The sequence below is a fragment of the Globicephala melas genome, chromosome 15, assembly GCF_963455315.2.
Source record: "Globicephala melas chromosome 15, mGloMel1.2, whole genome shotgun sequence".
NCBI lineage: Eukaryota > Metazoa > Chordata > Mammalia > Artiodactyla > Delphinidae > Globicephala > Globicephala melas.
The window spans coordinates 39199315-39220535 of NC_083328.1; the positions used below are offsets into that span (position 1 = coordinate 39199315).

Genomic DNA, 21221 nt, shown 5'->3' on the forward strand with positions numbered 1-21221 from the left:
AGGACATGGCTCAGAATATGATCTATATAGCCCTTGAGGAGGAACTAAAGGTTCTTGACTTTGTTTAATGGCTTAACTATTATTATTTTGTCCTGTTTGACTGCTTTCCTTTGTTTCTATATTTTCTCATTTCTCTGATTAAATTTATTCTTTGGCTAAGGCTTTCTACGGACAAGAGGCAGGTGAAGGACATGGTGGGGGACGGGTGTAGGGAGGTTGTGTCCTGGAAAAGCCCTATAGGGCCCTGTTCCATTTCAGGAGTGGGTCTTAATCACCTCTGTCCCTGTTTCCCTTCCCTCCAGACTAACACAGAGCAGGGTGCCCAGTGGATGTGCCTTCCATGAAGGCCAGCCTGCCTCTGTACAGCACGAGGTGATGGGTAAGAGCACAAGCTGCCTGCCTTCCAAGCCCTGACGCTCTCACTTACCACTGTGTGACCTTGGGCCAGTTACCTAACCTCTCTGTACCAAACCAGGGAGGATAATATTACTTGCCTTACAGGATCACTGTGATAATTAAGTGCATCAGTATTTATAAAGCTCTTCCAAATGTCTGGGGCATAGTGAGGCTGTTTAGCTGTTTGTTAAATGAAGACATGAAAAAAAAAGATATTTTCCACCTGAGCAGCTGAAGGCAAGGTCTAGCCCTGTCTTTTGACCACCATCTCCTGAGTCAGGAGTCAGCAAATTATAGCCTCCCTGCCACCAGGTCTTGTAAGTAAAGTTTGATTGGCGCACAGCCATGCTTTCTGGTTTGTGTGTTGTCTAAGGCTCGTTCACGCTGCGATGGCAGAGTTGAGTAGTTGCAACAGAGACCATTTATCCTCCGGCCTTTTCCAGAGTGAGCTTACTGACCCCTGCCCTGAGTCTTCTAAACCCACCATCAACCATGGTCTGCTGCAGCTTCAATGCGAACTGCTCTGACCTGGGAAAAAGTGGCTTCTGTGGATGTTGCACGTTTAAATGCCTCAGCTGTCCTCTCTGCGCAAACCCCCTTGACCCCCAAGGGTTTCCTTGGCCTTAATCCTGGTCCTCAAGAGACCCTCAGGAGGCTCAGAGGTGGCCCTTTGTTTGGCTGGTGGGTGGGTTTGAACTATCATCTCTGAGTGGGGACAGGTGAGGAGAGAGGTGCAGACGTGCCCTCGGGGATTAAAGTTCCACCCAGAGCGATAGCGGCTCCCTGCTGCCACAAGGGCCACAGTCCTGTTTAAGTTAGGCTGTTAAGTGTTGGCCTTAGGGCCAACTCTGGCGAGCTTGCATTCCTCTGGCACTTTCCACCAAGCTTGCCGTTGCAGATTACTCAGGAAGGCGCCAGAGAGTAGATTGTGAGATGCAATTTATTATGTAAATCTGGAGCTAGTCTTCCCAGGCCATGGGTTTACTGGGGCGTCGCTCTGGGCCTTGCAGATACTCCCGTTACTCCTGGCAACAGACCCACCTGCCATTCACAAGCTCCATTTCCTGGGTCCTATTGCCAACAGGAAAACAAAACCGAACCAAAAAAACCAGCATGAAGGCAGAACTTACTTGAGGGGAGGCGTGCAGGGGGAAAAGGACAGCAAACCTTAGCATTTCAGTAGGAAAAATCTGCTCAGATATCCCTGGAGGGGTGGGAGTGTACATTGGAGCCATCTTTCGGGAAGGCAAATTGCAGTATATACCAAGAACTTGAAAATAGTCCCAGCCTTTGACCAAATCTACCCTCTGGGAGTCCGCTATCGCCACAACCATGGCGTGTAGCAAACCACCCCCTAACGCAGATTTACAGTCATAAACAATTTTCTTGCACACGAGTGTCAAGAGCTGTGAAGGGTCTCAGATGTTATCCTATTTCCAAGTTACCAAGTGAGCTGGGCTGTTTCACGGGGGCTGGTAGGAGACGTGAGTCTTCTGGGTCAAAGGTGAGGGGTGGTTGGTTCACCTCAGCCATGGCAGTTGCCAGGTCTTCAGCATTTGCCCCAGTTCTTCACGTTCTGATTCTCATACGGCAGCACAGTTAGGACAGGGGACACCTGCACACAGTGGGTGACACAAAAACAAACAAACATCGATTCAAGGTGGGTTGTAGACATAAAAGGCAAAACAATAAAGCTTCCAGAAGAGCATCTTGAGATAGACAAAGAACATTAGCCATTTGGCCTTGATTCCCAGTCCAGGCGTCTCTTGGCGAGGCCAGGCCAGGCCAGACCACCTCCGGGCCACTGGGTCTGCTCATTCCTCCACCCGTTCATCACAAGTTTCTGAGAGGCAACCATGGACAAGGCCAACACACAGCAGTAAAACAAAAACATTAACCGTGAAGGAAAAATTGATCAATTGGACTTTATTAAGAGTTTATTTCGTGTAGCTTGATGGTGTTTCCAACTTTGCTGGTGGGGCACAGGGATTCTGAGTTATTTCAGAAGATGAAGAAAGAGAGAGAGGCCGCTTGAGAAAATTAACAAGGTGATCCTGGCAACACCCTCGGCAGGCCCAGCTTCCTGGCTGCTGTCTAGGGCTCTCCCCTCCACCGCCGGGTGCACAGCGTGAGGGCCTGAGACCTGGCTCTGTTACTTACTGGTCGTTTACTAGCATGTCACCCTGGAGAGTTACTTCACTTGGCATACGGCAGTGATGGGAGATGGAGGGCCGGCACTGGTGCTGGCAGCCACCCCAGCAGAGCCCTGCGCACTGGCTGTTCACATCTGCCAGCAGAAGCCATTGGTGGACTCCATGACTGCAGTCCCACCACCCAGAGGCTGACACAACCATCTGAAAATGGAGTGAGTCAAAATGACTCAGTCTGCAAATGCTTTATTCAAAGCTGAGTTTTTAAGCCAAAGCACAAACCATGGCAAGTAGGAATATTCATTCAAAGGAACAAAAAGAAAAGCTCAACCTCTATGTACTTATTTAGAACCACCTACCAATGTAAAAGCAAGACCTAACTCTGCCGTCTACTAGAGGTAAATTGAAGTGTAATCAACCCGCATGGCTGGATGTCCTCACCTGGTGAAGAGTGTCCTCGGGTGGCTGGGTCCTGTCAACTGAAGAACAAGTTATCAAAATAGAGCAGATCTCTCTAAAAGCAGCAGGATTCAAGGGGGAGGGACAAAGACCTTAACAAAGAGTCAAAGATTTATGCCATTTAAAAAACTGCCACAAAGGATGAAACTACTTATCTTATAGGCTGGTGATGAGGATTAGTGTTGAACATAATGCAGGTATTAGGCACGTGTCACTAGTACGATTATTATGGCTGTCAAGTAGTGAATGATTTGAATGTACCATCTGGTCAGTTCTTTTAACTGTGACCATCAGAACTTCAGTATCATGTAGCTTTTTCTGCATGAGGCGTTCTGAAGCTGACTGTCTTGGGTCACAAGCAGACTCTGGGCTGAGGACTTGAGTGTTAATGGTTTATTAAGGATGCGCTTCCTGGGAAGACTGGTGTGGGAGTAAGGGAAGCAGAACCGGGAGGGGTAAGCAGCTCTGTGCTTTCAAGTTAAGTCCTGTGGCTTCATCCTGGGGGCTCAGGAGTGTAAGTTATGCCTCGGAGTTTCCCTGACCTGAGACAAAGGAATTCTGGCATCCTCCAGACGTTGTCTGGAGGGCTGCGCTCAGGGGAGAGTATTAACTCCCAGATGCTTCTACCAACACTTTACCAGCTTTTTACCAAGAACACTGCTCTGTTGAAGAGTATCACTGTGAATCATGGAAGCACATTCAAGGGGTGATAGCCAAACACTTAAAGGGATGCAGAGGGGTCTGGGCAGATCCCTGACAGGCTCTATTATGCTTACTAACCCCTATTAGGCTGAAGAGACATCAGCAAAGGGTCTCCTTTCATGCTGGTTAGGGAAGGAACCAACATCTGTTCAAAGACCACCATGTGTGAGGCCCCACAAGAGAGCATTTAAAAAACATCGAAATCAGGGGCTTCCCTGGTGGCACAGTGGTTAAGAATCCGCCTGCCAATGCAGGGGACACAGGTTCGAGCCTTGGTCTGGGAAGATCGCACATGCTGCGGAGCAACTGAGCCTGTGTGCCACAACTACTGAGCCTGTGCTCTAGAGCCCATGAGCCACAACTACTGAGCCTGTGTGCCACAACTACTGAAGCCCGCGCACCTAGAACCCGTGCTCCACAACAAGAGAAGCCATTGCAGTGAGAAGCATGCACACCACAACGAAGAGTAGCACCCGCTCGTTAAACTAGAGAAAGCCTGTGTGCAGCAACAAAGACCCAACGCAGCCAAAAATAAATAAATAAATTTATTTTTAAAAATTATAGAGAGGTAAAGAAACACAAGAATTCTACTCCTTAAAAAAAGAAAAAAATGGGCTTCCCTGGTGGGGTCCACCTGCCGATGCAGGGGACATGGGTTCGTGCCCCGGTCCGGGAGGATCCCACATGCCGCGGAGCGGCTGGGCCCATGAGCCATGGCCGCTGAGCCTGCGCGTCCAGAGCCCGTGCTCCGCAATGGGAGAGGCCACGACAGTGAGAGGCCCACGTACCGCAAAAAAAAAAAAGAAAAAAATAAATACTTCCTTTGCAACAACTTTTCTCAATGTTGGGAAAATAGTATCTATACCAAAAGCCTCAGGTTTAAGTCAATTCTAAACCTGGCCTAGGAATTCCTGTCATTGCTATGGGACTTCCTATCAGTCAACAGGGACAAAAAAAAACAGTTTCAGGAACCTAGAAAGCAGAAAGCAGGTGGTGTCTCTGCATCAGCCTGGTTTTATGCCCTCTCTGAGCCCAAGGCTGACTCATGAAGAGGGTTCTCGAACCTCAGTCTTCTGTTTTATAATCTGCTTTGCTTTTCCGTGAACACCCCTGGCTTCTCTGCTGGTCCCCATGGAAAGCATGCCCAGGGGTGCCCTGTCTCATGCTGGGACAAGTTGACAGCACGTGGAGGCTGAGCCGCAGGCTGAGGAGCCTCGGGACTGGGATTAAACCAGCCTCTCACTTCTTCACCCCTGCCTGCAAAATAAGAAAACCTCTGAGCTGAAGGGTGGCAGGTCCCCACTGAGGGTGATGATTCTTGGGTCATCTATGTTTTTCTTGGCTGGAGGCCAGAGCCAACATAACCCAGGGAACATTTGCAGAGAAAAATCCTTATGTTTGCTTACTTTGCTTTCTTGCTCTTTCTCGTCAAAATTTAAACAGTGCTGAGGCTGAGAATGAGCAGATTCAGGAAAAAATGTCAACAACAACAATAACAACCTGGAAAGTGAGCTGGCGAGGCCTGTTGGCTGGGCCGGCAGACTCGGAGGCCCTCCGGAGGTGGTGACTTTTTGACTTTCATTTGAATCCCTGCTATGTTCTGCCATCTTTTCCCTTACCTTTCCCATCCTGGGTTCTGCGATTAACGTCCAGAATTGAGTGCTGTTCAGAGCACGAGACCTGGGCTGAACAGAGATGCAATGCAACCATCTTCTCCAGTGTCCTAAGGAAGAGAAACCCAAATTCAGCCAAGTGGATAAGTCTTCTGAGGCTAAGAAAGAAAAATGCGTGTGTGGAGCTTGCATTCTCAGAGATATTGTTATGACCTACTATGTGCCATGTACTGTTCTAGAAATTACTTAAATGAACAAAATCACAGTATCTAAACTAATTACAGAGTTTCTAAATGGCGGTGATATAGAGGTCTGGGCTATTATATTAGTCCTATCATGCAGATATCAATTATATTTTGTTTTATTCATGATTAGATAGCAATATCATTTATGCTTCTATTCTAGGACTAGGACAGGGAAAATGCAAGATGAGCCTGAAGTATCTTTTTTTTTTAGCTGAAGTATTGTTGATTTACAGTATTATCTGTTTCAGGTGTACAGCATAGTGATTCACAGTTTTTAAAGGTTATACTCCATTTATAGTTTTATAAAATATTGGCTATATTCCCTGTTCTGTGCAATATATCCTTGTAGCTTATTTATTTTATACATAATAGTTTGGACCTCATAATCCCCTATCCCTATCTTGCCCCTCCCCCTTCTCTTTCCCCACTGGTAACCACTAGTTTGTTCTCTACATCTGTGAGTCTGTTTCTTTTTTGTTATATTCACTAGTTTGTTTTATTTTTTAGATTCCAAGTATAAGTGATATCATACAGTATTTGTCTTTCTCTGTCTGACTTATTTCACTTAGCATAATATCTTCCAAGTCCCTCCATGTTGCTGCAAATGGCAATATTTCATTCTTTTTTTGTGGCTGAGTAGTATTCTATTGTATGTATACACCACATCTTCTTTATCCATCATCTGTCAATAGACACTTAGGTTGCTTCCATATATTGGCAACTGTAAATAGTTCTGCTATGAAGAGCCTGAAGCATCTTGCGGTGTGAGTAAGTAAGGAAGTATTTGAAAAGGGTGGGGATGTGTCAGTGGCTGACAGAGATCCTAATGGCCAAAGCTGGAACAATTGAAGCAATGAAATAAATAACAATAATGTTGGATTATAACCCATAGGATAAAAAAATCCGTAAGCACATATTGATATAAGTAAATAAAATTTAAAGAATCAATAAATAAGGGAGAAAGGACAGCTCTTCCTTATAGGAGAATTCTAATTAATAAATGTAGAAAGAAAAAGGGAAACAAAATCTCCTTGAGAAAACAAATCTAATGTCAGATTCACTGATGAATCCTAAAGTAGTCAGCAAAAGTTTGAGGAAAAACAGGATATTTGCAATCTCAAGTATCTCCCCCAAGATATTTATTAATTACAAAGAGAAAAACAGTAACTTTATGGTATACACATCCAGGACACAGCACCATAACTAAGTGACCAAAGGCAACATCACTATAAAAAGATATGTCAACACATTGCTCCCCTGACAGGATACACTGAGGAGGGCACAGTGCCTCAGGGTTCTTGCCCAAACATTTCACCTGCATCTGATGCTGAGGGATATTCTACTATATAACTGACCAGTACTTTTCAATAATGCCCAAGTCATGAAGGACAAGGGAAGGGACTTCCCTGATGGCGCAGTGGTTAAGAATCCACCCACCAATGCAAGGGACACGGGTTTGATCCCTGGTCTGGGAAGATCCCACATGCTGCGGAGCAACTAAGCCCATGCGCCACAATTACTGAGCCTGCGCACTAGAGCCTGCAAGCCACAACTACTGAGCCCGTGCACCACAACTACTGAAGACTGCGCGCCTAGAGCCGGTGCTCCACAACAAGAGAAGCCATCGCAGTGAGAAGCCCGTGCACCACAACGAAGAGTAGCCCCTGCTTGCTGCAACTAGAGAAAGCCCACATGCAGCAATGAAGACCCAACGCAGCCAAAAATAAATTTTAAAAAAAGACAAGGGAAGACAGGAATGGTCACAGATTCAAGGAGATTAAGGATATGTGACATCCAAATGCAGTAGTGGGAAAACTGCTGAAGTCCAAATAAAGTCTGCAGATTGGTTAATAGCATTGTACCCATGACAACTTCTTAATTTTATATGGTTACGTTAGATAGTAACATTAGGAGAATCTGGGTAAAGGGTAAGTAATAAACTTTTCTCTAAGTCTAAAAAAATTTGTTAAAGGACAGAATACATTTGAAAGTAGGTCTATTTTATGTCTCATAGAAAAAGATTTAGCGGGAATTCCCCAGCAGTCCAGTGGTTAGGACTCCATGCTTGCACTGCACCGGCCATGGGTTCTATCCCTAGTCGGGGAACTAAGATCCCGCAAGCCACACATCATGGCCAAAAAAAAGAAAAGAAAAAGAAAAAAGAGAGAAAGGTTTACCTTTAGGTTCAGAATGGTCTGGTTTTACAAAGCACCTGTTTATCATGGACTTAGGGTCGTTGAGAGAGGCAAACTTGTGTGTCTGTGGAGAAAGCGCCAAAAACCAACTGTCAGCGTAGCTGACACGTTCCTTCTTGCTTTGCCCCTTGCTGACTTGGCATTTCCAGGTCGTTTTGGTTCTCCAGATTTGTACAAATGAACCCCTGGCTCAAAAGTATTACAAATGATTACAATTCTTTGCATGAGGTAATGTGGCTTATACAGTACCTTGTTCTTAAAAAAAAAGCCGTACAGAAACCACTTGGTGTGCATTTTGTTTACCCAAAATCAGATGTCATGTCGACCCTATAATTTCTGGCCTCACCTTGGCGCATTAAAGCCCTCAGACCACATCCAGAAAGACCACATCCCTCAACACAATGCTTCCGTTATGTGGACCCAACTGATGGAAAGGAAAATAGAGAGCAAGGGAGTTTTCCCTACTAACTAAACAATTAGGCCCTTCTGAGAGAAAAACATCAAATTTCAAGTAACCAGAAAGTTTCACAGGTCATTGTGGTTATGAAAATCAGTGCAGCCAACAATTAGCAGAAAATTTGGATGGTGCCTTTTGTACCATCAATGAAACAACTGAAAAGAGCGGAATATTCCCCTTTTCTACCTTTTGTAAGCTTTTCAAAGAAACATTTATTTTTAAGGAAATTGTGTTTTTAACAAAGGCTCTGTGTGTTCTTTATTGGCCTATGAATAATAACACTGGTCAAGTACGGAAAAAGTGGCTCCAGGCAGGGCCACCACGAACAGTTGTGCATGTTGTGTACTGCAAAAAAAAGGCACCCCGATGAAAGGCTAGTGAGGCTGAAACCCATCCTTCTCTCTGCCCTCCAAGCTGCATGCCTGTAAGGTGACATCTACCCAGAGGAACGGTTGCCTTATTCTAATTACACAAAGGTGCCGAGCAGGCTAGTATTGGCTCTAGCAGTAGGTGTGGTATGACCGGTGTGGGGAGCAGATTGGGAAATGCAAGTTTGGTGTGGCGGGAGGAATTTTGATGATCTATGACTAGATCTTAACTATTTTACTGTTTTATGGCAAATATTTCTTTCTAAACCCAGTGTTTTTATTGAAAAGGTAAAACTCTCTGCTATCCCGGAAACCTACCATATTCCTCACATAGCCTTCAGAAATTTCCTGCACACACACACATACAAATTTACACAAATGACAGCTTATTATTATATCCTTTGCTTTTTCTTTTTTTAAATTTATTTATTTGTTTTTGGCTGCGTTGGGTCTTTGTTGCTGCGAGCGGGGGTTGCTGTTTGTGGCAGTGCACGGGCTTCTCATTGTGGTGGCTTCTCTTGTTGTGGAGTACAGGCTCAGTAGTTGTGGTGCATGGGTTCTAGAGCACAGGCTCAGTAGTTGTGACCCATGGGCTTAGTGCTCTGCCGCATGTGGGATCTTCCCGGACCAAGAGTTGAACCCGTGTTCCCTGCATTGGCAGATGGATTCTTAACCACTGTGCCACCAGGGAAGTCCCAATCTACTTTTTTTAAAAGTATAGTTGATGTACAGTATTATATAAGTTACAGGTGCACAATATAGTGACTCACAATTTTTAAAGCTTATACTCCATTTATAGTTATTATAAAATATTATCTATATTCCCCATACTATACAATCTGTTCTTATAGCTCATTTTATGAATAATAGTTTGTACCTATTAATCTTCTATAAATAAATTTTATATGTACATAAACGTAGCAGTCTTTCCCTTTATGGCTTCTGGGTCTTATGTCTTATTTAGAAAGAGCTTCCCTACTTGGAGATGATTTCTTTAAAAAAAAACAAACTTAACTTCTCATACTGTTATGTTTTTAAAAGTACTTTCATCCATCTGGAATTGACTTTGGTGTAAGGAGTAAGGTATGGCTCCACCTGGCACTCAGCTGTCCCAAAGTCATTTATTGAATAATCTATCTTTTTTTCACTGCTTTGAAATGCCATCCTTCCATATGTATTTGGGTCTATTTCTGGGTTCTATTATTTGTCCCACTGATCTAGCTGGTACATTCATATACTATTTCAAGCTCCTTTAATTAAGTACGGTTTTATAATACCTTTTATTATTTAGAAGGAATAGTCTCCCCATATTAGCCTTTTTTCTAGAGTTTTCTTGGCTATTCTTTTTTTTTTTTTAGTTTAGTTTATTTTTGCTGCACGCGGGCTTTCTCTAGTTGTGGTGAGTAGGGACTACTCTTCATTGAGGTGCGCGGGCTTCACATTGCAGTGGCTCCTCTTGTTGCGGAGCACAGGCTCTAGGTGCACAGGCTTCAGTAGCTGTGGCTCATGGGCTTAATTGCTCTGCGGCATGTGGGATCTTCCCTGACCAGGGCTCGAACCCGTGTCCCCTGCACTGGCAGGCGGACTCTTAACCACTGCGCCACCAGGGAAGCCTCTTGGCTATTCTTGCATGTTTTACTTTTCATATGAACCTTAGAATCAGCTTGTCTAATTAGAATGTAGATATTTTCATTGAGATTGTATTTTTAGATAAATTTAGGGAGAGAAAATACAATATCACTTCTTCCTATTCGAAAATAGGGTATGTCTTGCTATTTATTCAGTTGTTTTTTATTCAAGTTTTGCTAGAGCTTTGGCTCATTTAAATTCATTTTAATTGAGTTTATTCCTAGATATTCTATCTTTTGTGGGTATTGTAAGTGGGGTTTTTCTTTGATTGTATTTTCTAACAGGTTCTTTGCACATCAAAAAGCGATTGCTTTTTGTATGTTAAATTTATAATCAGTCACATTACTGAATTTTCTCATTATTTCTACTCATCTTTCAGTTGATTCTCCCGGGTTCCCAGATATAAAATCATATCACCTACAAATAATGATACTTTCTCCTAAGAGTTAATTACACATTTACTTTTACTGCAGGATTTTCTTACAGGGCCGGGCAAGGATCTTCCAGTTATCCTGTCCTCGAAGGCTGTGTCTACAGCCGGGACACGCCAGATCTGGATGCTCTGCTCTCTACCCTCAACCCCAGTGGCTGATTTCCCACCAGCATAAAACTTAACAGAGAAGAGCTCTAAGCAGAGGAGAGACAGGTTCGAATCTGGAACTAAGAAACCACCTGGCATCTTCCAGAATGACCCTCCTCTCTGTGCCCTTGAGCAACATTTTCCAAACCTCTGTTGAAAATAAAAGTGATTCAGATCACTCAAGTCATACCAGGCCTCAGCTGGGTTGTTCAAATACTGGAATTATTTCAATATTAAAGGTATGTTTCTAGTTCTGAAAGCTAACTAATCCCAGGCAGGAGTAAAATGGCACAACTGCCTTGGAAACCTGTTTGGCATAATTTCCTAAGGCTTAACACCTATAGCCTCTGACCCAGCAATTCCACTCACTACTCAGGATTAGTGAAACCCACATACCTACAGTCATTAATCTTCGACAAAGGAGGCAAGAATATGCAATGGGAAAAAGACAGTCTCTTCAGCAAGTGGTGTTGGGAAAGCTGGACAAACTCGTAAATCAATGACGTTAGAACACACCCTCACACCATGTGCAAAAATAAACTCAAAATGGCTTAAAGACTTAAACATAAGACATGACACCATAAAACTCCTAGAAGAGATCATAGGCAAAACATTCTCTGATGTAAATCGTACCAGGGTTTTCTTATGTCATTCTCCCAAGGCAAAAGAAAGAAAAGCAAAAATAGACAAATGGGACCTAACCAAACTTACAAACTTCTGCACAGCAAAGGAAACCATAAATAACACAAAAAACAACCTATGGAATGGGAGAAAATAATTTGAAAATGATGGAACTGACAAGGGATTAATCTCCAAAATATACAAATAGCTCATACAACTTAACAGTAAAAAAACAATCAACCCAATTGAAAAATGGGCAGAAGACCTAAAGAAACATTTCTCCAAAGAAGAAGTACAGATGGCCAACAGGCACATGAAAAGATGCTCAGCATCACTAATCATTAGAGAAATGCAAATCAAAACTACAATGAGGTACCACCTCACACCGGTCAGAATGGGCATCATTAAAAAGTCTACAAATAACAAATGCTGGAGGGGGTGTGGAGAAAAGGGAAACCTCCTATACTGTTGGTGGGAATGTAAGTTGGTGCACCCACTGTGGAAAACAGTATGGAGGTTCTTCAGAAAACTGAAAATCGAATTACCATATGATCCAGCAATTCCACTTCTGGGTGTATATCCAGACAAAACTATAATTAAAAAGGATACATGTACCCCTATGTTCATAGCAGCACTATTCACAATAGCCAAGACATGGAAGCAACCTAAATGTCCATCAACAGATGAATGGATGAAGAAGATGTGGTACATATATACAATGGAATATTAGCCATTAAAAGAACGAAATAATGCCATTTGCAGCAATATGGATGGATCTAGAGATTATCATACTAAGTGAAGTAAGTCAGACAGAGAAAGACAAATATCATATGATATCACTCATATGGGCAATCTAAAAAATTATACAAATAAACATCTATGAAACAGACACAGGCTCAGGGACATAGAGAACAGACTTGTGGTTGCCAAGGGGGAGGGGGTTGGGGGAGGGATGGAGTGGGAGGTTGGGGTCAGCAGATGTAAGCTATTATATATAGAATGGATAAACAACAGGGTCCTACTGTATAACACAGAGAACTATATTCCATATCCTATGATAAACCATAACAGAAAAGAGTATTTTTTAAAAGAATGCATATATATGCAACTGAAGCACTTTGCTGTACAGCAGAAATTAATGCAACATTGTAAGTCAACTGTACTTGAATTAAAAAAAAAGAGAACTGAGAAGCGAATGCATAGAGCCTCCAAAGTCAAAGGCAGGAATGTTCTCAGTATTTCTGTTGGTACCCTCCTCCAACCAACCCAACTCAAATGTCCATCAACAGAAGGACAGATAAATTGTGTTTTATTCATACAACGTAATCTTTTTTTTTATTGGAGTATAATTGCTTTACAATGTTGTGTTAGTTTCTGCTGCACAACGAAGTGAATCAGCTCTATGTATACCTCCCTCTTGGACCTCCCTCCCACCACCCCCCATCCCACCCATCTAGGTTGTCACAGAGCACGGAGCTGAGCTCCCTGTGCTTTATAGCAGGTTCCTGCTAGCTATCTATTTTACACATGGTAGTGTATACATGTCAATCCTAATCTCCCAATTCGTCCCACCCTCCCCTTCCCCCCACTGTGCCCACATGTCATTCTCTACGTCTGTGTCTCTATTCCTGCAAATAGGTTCATCTGTACCATTTTTCTAGATTCCACATATATGAGTTAATATACGATATTTGTTAATATACAATATTTGTTTTTCTTAATATTTGTTTTTCTTAATTTGTTAATATACGATATTTGTTTTTCTCTTTCTGACTTACTTCACTCTGTATGACAGTCTCTAGGTCCACCCCCATCTCTACAAATGACCCAATTTCATTCTTTTTTATGGTCAAGTAATATTTCATTGTACCACAGATATGTACCACATCTTCTTTATCCATTCATCTGTCAGTGGGCATTTAGGTTGTTTCCATGTCCTGGCTATTGTAAATAGTGCTGCAATGAACATTGGGGTACATGTATCCTTTTGAATTATGGTTTTCTCAGGGTATATGCCCAGTAGTGGGATTGCTGGGTCGTATAGTAGTTCTACTTTTAGTTTTTTAAGGAACCTCCATACTGTTCTCCATAGTGGTTGTATCAATTTACATGCCCACCAACAGTGCAGGAGGGTTCCCTTTTCTCCACACCCTCTCCAGCATTTGTTGTTTGTAGATTTTTTGATGATGGCCACAACATAATCTTTTGTAGCAAAGAAAATGCCTGAAAGAGACATTCACCATGAGAAAGAACACATTCCTGCTTTACTCACAGCGTGAATGGTTCCTACAAATGCATTGTGAGCCCAGAGGCCAGACCTGGCAGAGTGCACGCTGCAGGTTTTTACTATGAACTACTTTTGTGTATCTTCAAAATTCTCCATAATACAGTTTTTTTTTTAAGCTGCTCTGAAAAAAAAAATGTAAAGATGTGTAAAGCCATTTAGTAAATTTTCCATCAAAATCACTAAAATAAAGTCTGACAGTTGACCAAGAAAGAAATGCAAGGAAAACAGTATGTAATGTATTTTACAAAAATGTTAACCTAAAATGTTATTCAAGGAGTTTGTGCCTTACAGAGGAGTAGGGGTGGAGTCATCAATTACCTGAATTGGGCAGAACTCCTGGACGTGCTTATTCATCCTCCTGAGGTTTGCTGGTCACTCACTGTGGGTGGACCGCAGACACCCGAGCTCTGGGACAGGAGGACTGGGCGCCTAGCCTCTGCCACTCACCTGTGCCCACGCTGCTTACCCTCTCCTGGTTCTAGATCAGCACCCACTTCACTGGGTCGTGAGGAATAGAGAATCACAGACGCAGATGCTCTCGTTTCTTGTAGGAAACAAAAAAGGAGTATGGGGGCAGATTTGCTTTTGGAATGATGCTCTGAGCAGGCAGGGTGGGCAGATGGTAATTCTTGTAGAGAAGCACACACAGCCCTGAGGTTGGAGTAGTTGAAAGAATGGGTTCGTATGATGGCTTACAGCACTGTCCTTGAAGCCGTATCCCCGAGACCTGTCTGTGCCCCACATCCTGAGTTCAGTATGACCTTGAAGACCTGTGGTGTCAGTCAGTACGTGGGAAGGTTTAGAAGCACACTTGGCCCGAGTGCTCGATGCAGGTGCTCGATGAACCTACTTACAATAATAATGCAGCTGCCCGTTTGTTCTGATAACCTGCGCGCCCCTTAAGGATTTCTGGGCCAGCCTACATTTGTAAAATGATGAGACGCTGCCATGGGTAGCTTGAGCATCTTTTTGCTAAAGCCATAATTGATCCAGGCTGCACGTAATCAACTTAGCTAGGGACTCGGAATTTTAAAATAGCCAAATAGACCTTTAATAACACTTTTTTTTTAAAACATTTTTATTGGAGTATAATTGCTTTACAGTGGTGTGTTAGTTTCTGCTTTATAACAAAGTGAATCAGCTATACATATATCCCCATACCTCCTCCCTCTTGCGTCTCCCTCCCACCCTCCCACACTCCCTATCCCACCCCTCTAGGTGGTCACAAAGCACCAAGCTGATCTTCCTGTGCTGTGTGGCTGCTTCCCACTAGCTATCTATTTTATATTTGGTAATATATATAAGTCCATGCCACTCTCTCACTTCGTCCCAGCTTAATAACACTTTTATAGTTCACATCCAAGGTCACGTGCCACGGTGATGCAAACCTCTGTTTTCCTCTCCTGTGAAATGGGTGCACATCCTCAAGGTGCTAGGCAGGTTAATAGGACTAGATCCTTGCATAAGGGTAAGACTAAGAGGTCCCAGGAAGGCCGTAGGCCCGGGTGACCCCTTTCCTCTCTGGGTTTGCCCCAGACTCTCCTGCTCCTGCCCTTCCTCACCATGAGATGCTGGGTGATTCACCAGCTTCAGTCTGGGAGCAGGCTCTGAGGGTCCTGCCTGTCTTCCCAGACACACAATATCCCAGGTTTCCTTCTGCAGGTCTTGGTGTCTCTGCCAAAGATCCCGGGTGCGGGCTGCAAACTGGGGGAGAGTGGAGCACCCCTGGCTTCTCCCCATGGGGACAGTGAGGGCGTTCGTCACGGAGCAAGCCCTCTGTGCATTTGTTTAGTAGGTGTAGCAATAGAAATGCTCCTCGCCAGCAACTTCTTTGGTATTCTGACTCTGTCATCTCAAGAAAGCCTCAAGTCATGCCATTTACTCCAAAGCACGGCATCTGTAAAAGCATAATGGGGGCTCAGCCTGCTGTTTATTTCAAAAACCCTCTGGCAGAGATCATCTGGGCTCAGGATGTCACTCCTTGGTCACTCCCAGATTCTTGATGGATTTATTAAGTTTTTCGGGGAAAGTTCTCTGTTATTTGCTTGGCAAAGCCTTTTTGGCTCCCGTTGGGAGATGATTACAAGAAGCTTATGGAAAAGAAGTGGAGACCCCAGTCATATGTGGTCTCCAGAGCTGACCGACAGTTTTCTAGAGGCCCGAGGGGCCAGGTGGGGAAAACATGTGGCTGGATTGGGGTGAGTCATTCGCCTAAAGGTATGGACAAGTTGAGAGCAGTGCTGACCATTGCCACAGGGAGTCACAAACGCCCGTGCCCTCTGGGTCGGGCAGTAGGGAGTGGCGGGGACTGTGGTGAACTGGAGATTGCTTGTGCCTTCCAGACAGCAACCCTGCCCTCAGGCCGACCTGCCTTGTGGGAATGAGTGCCCAGCTTTGCCAGATCTTTGATTTGTCAAAAGAGGCCAGGAATTTGGAGCTGAGAAATTTCCAGATTCTTCATGTTGAGAACCAATTTTTTCAATTGAAAAGAAGCTCAACATCAATCATCATTAGGGAAACGAAAATCAAACTACAGTGAGATACCACCTCATACCCATTAGGATGGACTATTACTAAGAATAATAATAAAACAGAAAAAAATAAGTCTTGGTGAGAATGTGGACAAGTTGGAACCCTTGTACGGTGCTGATGGGAATGCCAAACAGTATAGCTGTTGGGGAAAACAGTATGGCTACTCATCAAAAAAATAAAAATAGAATTACCCTATGACCCAGCAGTTCCACTTCTGAGTGTATGCTTAAAAGATTTGAAAGCAGGGTCTCAAAGAGATGTCTGTACACTCATGTTCATAGCAGAATTATTCACAATAGCTAAAATGTGGAAGTACCCCAAGTGTCCATTGATGGATGAATGGACAACTAAAATGTGGTATATTCGTATGACAGAATATTATTCAGTGTTAAAAAGGTAGGATATTCTGACACATGCCACAACATGGACATTGTCGACATTATGCTACATGAAATAAGCCAATCACAAAAAGACAAATAGTATATCATTCCATTTATATAAGGTACTTAGAGTCCTAAAATTCATAGAAATTCTACAGAAAGTAGAACTGTGGTTGCCAGGGGCAAGGGGAGGGGAGACTGGGGAGTTAGTGTTTAATGGGGACAGAGTTTCAGTTTTACAAGATGAAAAGAGTTCTGGAGATGGATGTTGGAGATAGTTCACAACAATGTGAGTATACTTAATGCCATTGAACTGTATGCTTAAAGTGGTTAACATGGTAAATTTTATGTATATTTTCCCACAAAAAAAAAAGTGGAAAAAGTTGTAAGTACAGCACAAAGAAAACTTGTCTTTGGGCCGGCGGGGCCTGAGGCTGCTGGCTCGTCCCCTCTGCTGCACCTGAGCCTCCACTTCAGCCTGCTCACTGCATCCACTTTCTTGCCAGGCCCAGCTCTGCACCATCTCCGGGGCTGGGTGCACCTGGGTTTCAGTCCTGCTCTGCTTCTCACAAGTCATGAGATGTTGGAGTCGTCCCCTAAGGGTAGGCCAGGGATTATAAAAGTAGCTTTGTCGCTGTGTTTGTTTCCTACCTGAAGATCCCTGGAGGCACTGACCCCAAATGCCTCAGCCCGGGTGCCCTGGGTGATGGCAAAGGTGAGCTCAGCTCCTGGTCATGTGAACTGCTTGCCCACACGCTGACTTGACATGGTGCTTAGGAATTACAAGCTCTCTTTAAATCCATGCTTAACAGTTTAAGAGGAGGGCATATGTGCAGGTGGGCCAAACTAAATGTTGTGAAGAAAAGAGGACGGGAGGGTGTATTAGCAAAACAATTTTACATAAGTTCCCCTCACAGTTTTCTTATAGAGTTTAAAGTTTTGTTGTTGCCTGTTTTCTCTGAGGGATTCCAACAGACTTGTTTTTTTCTGACAGTGTAAAATTTGGTAAAAGTAAACTAGAACTTTTTTGGTAAAAGTACATTTGTGAGTTATATTCTTAAAATACACCATCTTTTCTTGGGCATTTACCAAGGATTTGAAAGCAAGTAAGTTGTACAGGGTCCTTGTCCTCAAGGAGCTTACATTCTAAAGGAAAGACAAAAATAAAAGTACTTTTTTAGCTTCTGGGTAAGGGTTACTAGGGATTGGTGGGTGACCAGCCGGCGGGGATAGGTCAGGGGACCTGTCCTGCTGGACAGAAAGCCTGAGCTGACAGTACAGGGGGACCAGGACTGAGCCAGAGAGCCAATGGGAGGGGGAAATGGAGAAACACAGAGAGGAAGTTCTCGTGTCTGTGATGTGAAACCTAAGACGAGGGCCCAGTATTAAGTGCTGCCTTGACATCTGGTAAAGCCCCCAGAGCCTCAGATGCCCAGACCACAGGTTCCCCTCCCCACCCTGCTCCCCAGGATGAGGTCCCCCACCCAAGCAACCCTCCTTGTCAAGGGGACCAGGCACAGTTCCTGCTTATCCCTGAGGAGCGGGTTTCAGCCTGTGGAGGTGTTCAAACAAGCCAACCACACCCTGCCTCTTGAGCCGGAGGTCACCCCGCCCCTTGATACCACCGAGCTCACCACTGCAAGAAACAGGCTGTTCACTCTGTCCCCAAGCACAGCCCCTGTGGGGCCCTGAGCGGCGTGGGGTCCTCTTCTGCCCCCAGCTGTGAGGATGTGTGACAGTCTCCTCTGTCCAGCGCCGTGTGTGTCCTTGGCCATCCCCATGACCCTAGGACCGGAATCCCCCCTCAGCAGCAGGTGAATAGGAGGCGGTTAAGCAATGCCCAGCAGGATGCACATGGGGAGCCATGAATCAGCATTGCTGGAGGATTCGGTGAGGCTGGAGCAGTGGGATGGCCGCCCAGGAAGTGGGCAGAGACCAGCTCACGGCCGTTCTAGCGCCTTTAACTGGTCATGCGGACCTTTGTGGCAGGCACCTCTGGAGTGTGCGGACCAGGGATGAGGACCAGCCATATGTGAGTGTAAACAGGGGGCTCTGGACAGCACATGGCGGCGTTCGAAGAGGATGAGGCTCCAGGGAGCAAGTCTGATCAGGGGGCTACTGCGGATGTCCGGGTAAGAGACAGTGAGGACCTTAACCAGGACCAGGGTGTGCGGTGGAGGAGGGCGAGCCTTGGCAAGGGTTTATGATGTAGGAAATGTAGTCAGTTTGCCCCACCTGATCAAAAGGCATCAGGTATGTGCTGAATCCATTAGTGAGTGAGTGAGTGTTAAAGGGGCTCCTGCTGGAGCCCAGCAGGACCGCAGGGTAAGGTTGTGCAGGGTGAGAGCTTCCCAAGGGCAGCCAGCCTGCAGATGAGCGAGGGCCGGGGGCCCATCTTGCACTCCACTAACCTGGCATAGTGGCGAAGTGTGTAGGAGGTCGCCAGGAGAGCCGAGACGAAGATAAGACCGCCACCCCCCCCACCCCACCCCCCGCCCAAGAGATGATGTGATCTCATGCTCAAGTGCTGACTCAGGCTGGGCGTGCAGAATTCTGAAAAGGCAAACGCCATCTCTCTCCGTTTTCCTGTGTGAGATGAGTTGGACTTCTTGAAAAAAAAAAACAACTTTCATTTCTTCCCTTTGGGTAGGATTAACCTTCAACATGTTGGCTCAAGTATGAATTAACTAGTGGATCCAAATGTAGGGTTTTGTTTTTTTTTTCGAGACTAGGGAAAAGTCCATAGTCCTCTGGACTGTGATTTCAAGAGAAAATTTAGACAGATGAGAAACTCAATGAATCAGATGCTAAAGAACTTTATTCTGGCGGTTCTCAACTCTGGCGGCACAGTAGAAATATCTGGGGAGTTTTTAAAAATAGTTAAACCCAGCTCCACACCCAGAGATTGTGATACAGTTTGAGGGGCAGGGCCCTGGCGTCTGTATTTATGCTACCCCCACCAAAGACAGCTGTGGAACGGGTGCCTGCCAGGTTGTTAGCCCAGGCGCCGGTGGAAGAGAAAATGCACGTTGTGAGACCAGCAAGCAACATTTTATATTAAAGGACTTTCACAATCGCTAGCTTTCACGACCTTATTTTACTCACGTTACGCTAAATCGGCACTCAAATGGTTCTCAAACCAAGCACTTAAGATTTAAGTACATGAAATCTTCAAGTTGGAAAAAAAAAACTTTCAAGAAGATTCCACCTTATCGATTCACACTTGAGCACGTTGTCAAGCACTGTGGAGGGCTGGTTGTTAGCCGGTATTAGTTGGGTTTGGAGAACCAGCAAATAAACAAATTAAAGGCAGTACCTGAAAGATCTGAGGGTTAGGTGGACATCTTACATTCTGATGACGATTTTTGTTTCATCTTCTCCCTGCCCCAAAGTAAACCATAAATCAAGGTTTACAAGGACTTAGAAGATTTTTTTTTCTAATAAGTCCACAAAAATGTGTGGCAGACTCCATAGGAACCTGCTTTTCATGTGCTCCTGAGTTCAGCTACTGATTCTCCCCATGGCTTTTAGAAATTTCTTCTCAGTTTTCCCATCAGTGTAATTATTGAAAGGCACCACACCCCATGCATGACACCCACAGCAACACAAGACTCTGCCAATGACTTTCAAAAGCATAGAAAAGACACCTTCCCCTCCTCATACATGCTTAAATTCCAAAACAGCATAGTATAGTGAGCAGAGAAAATCACAAATTCCCCAGCATAATCTAACTAAAGGGGTATATATATATATATATATATATATATATATAGGATTAATTATCTATGGCAGATGTCCCCAAAGTTTCTCCACTCACAGTGACCTGAGCATCTCAGTAATTTTTTTGTGGCACCCCCTAGACCAACAAGAATACTCCAAAATCCTGTTATTGAGTTCAAATATAAGTATTCAGTAGCCATTTGAAAAAAATAATACACAATACACATGGCTTGAAAAAATATTTTTTATTTCTTCCTTAAATAAATATCCTGAAACTAATTAAATATTAAGGTGCCTGCTGGGCATTCACACTTCTCAAACCTTGGACCCAGATTGGATAAACCACCTTCACTTCCTGTACCACGTTGATCTTCACATGATACTTTTTTTTTTAATCACTGAAAACTCAGCTTTACAAATGTATAATGTTATTGAAAGGAATGAGCATGATCTAAGGTTGAAATTGTGAGCAACTTCAAGGTAGTCCCAACCTCTCTGAACCTCGGTTTCTTCACTCCTGGAATGATGATCAAATAAATGCATGCCCACCTTATTTGACATTCTTGTGAAAAATGAGTGGGATAAAGTGTAAAAATGGTCTCTAAAAAATGTAAAGCACTATGATAATAGACGTTCATTTCCAGTAATAAATAATAAAGATGGTAACTTGGAACATATCATAACATGAATGGAATTAAGAAATTAAATACTAAGTATCTTGAAAATTGTTATCATCCTTTAAGTTAAGTGCTAAATCTTAGCACTTAAAGTGCGGTCTGAAGTGTGTTAGACTCTGCTGGGAGTGTGTTAGAAGTGCATAATCTCAGCTTCACCCCAGCCTTACTGAATCAAAACAAGGTGTCTTAAAAAAAAAAAAAAAAGATGTC

General features: G+C 44.0%; 1 protein-coding gene across 1 annotated transcript in view; it reads left to right on the plus strand.

Annotated features, from left to right (window-relative positions):
* KAT14 (lysine acetyltransferase 14) overlaps positions 1-10935 on the plus strand; it is a 65636-nt gene extending 54701 nt beyond the window's left edge. Inside the window, exon 10 of the mRNA XM_060284103.2 lies at positions 10688-10935. Coding sequence (XP_060140086.1) covers positions 10688-10822 — 135 coding nt within the window. The 3' untranslated portion in view covers positions 10823-10935. The remainder of the gene's footprint in view (positions 1-10687) is intronic.
* Positions 10936-21221: the final 10286 nt, after the last annotated feature.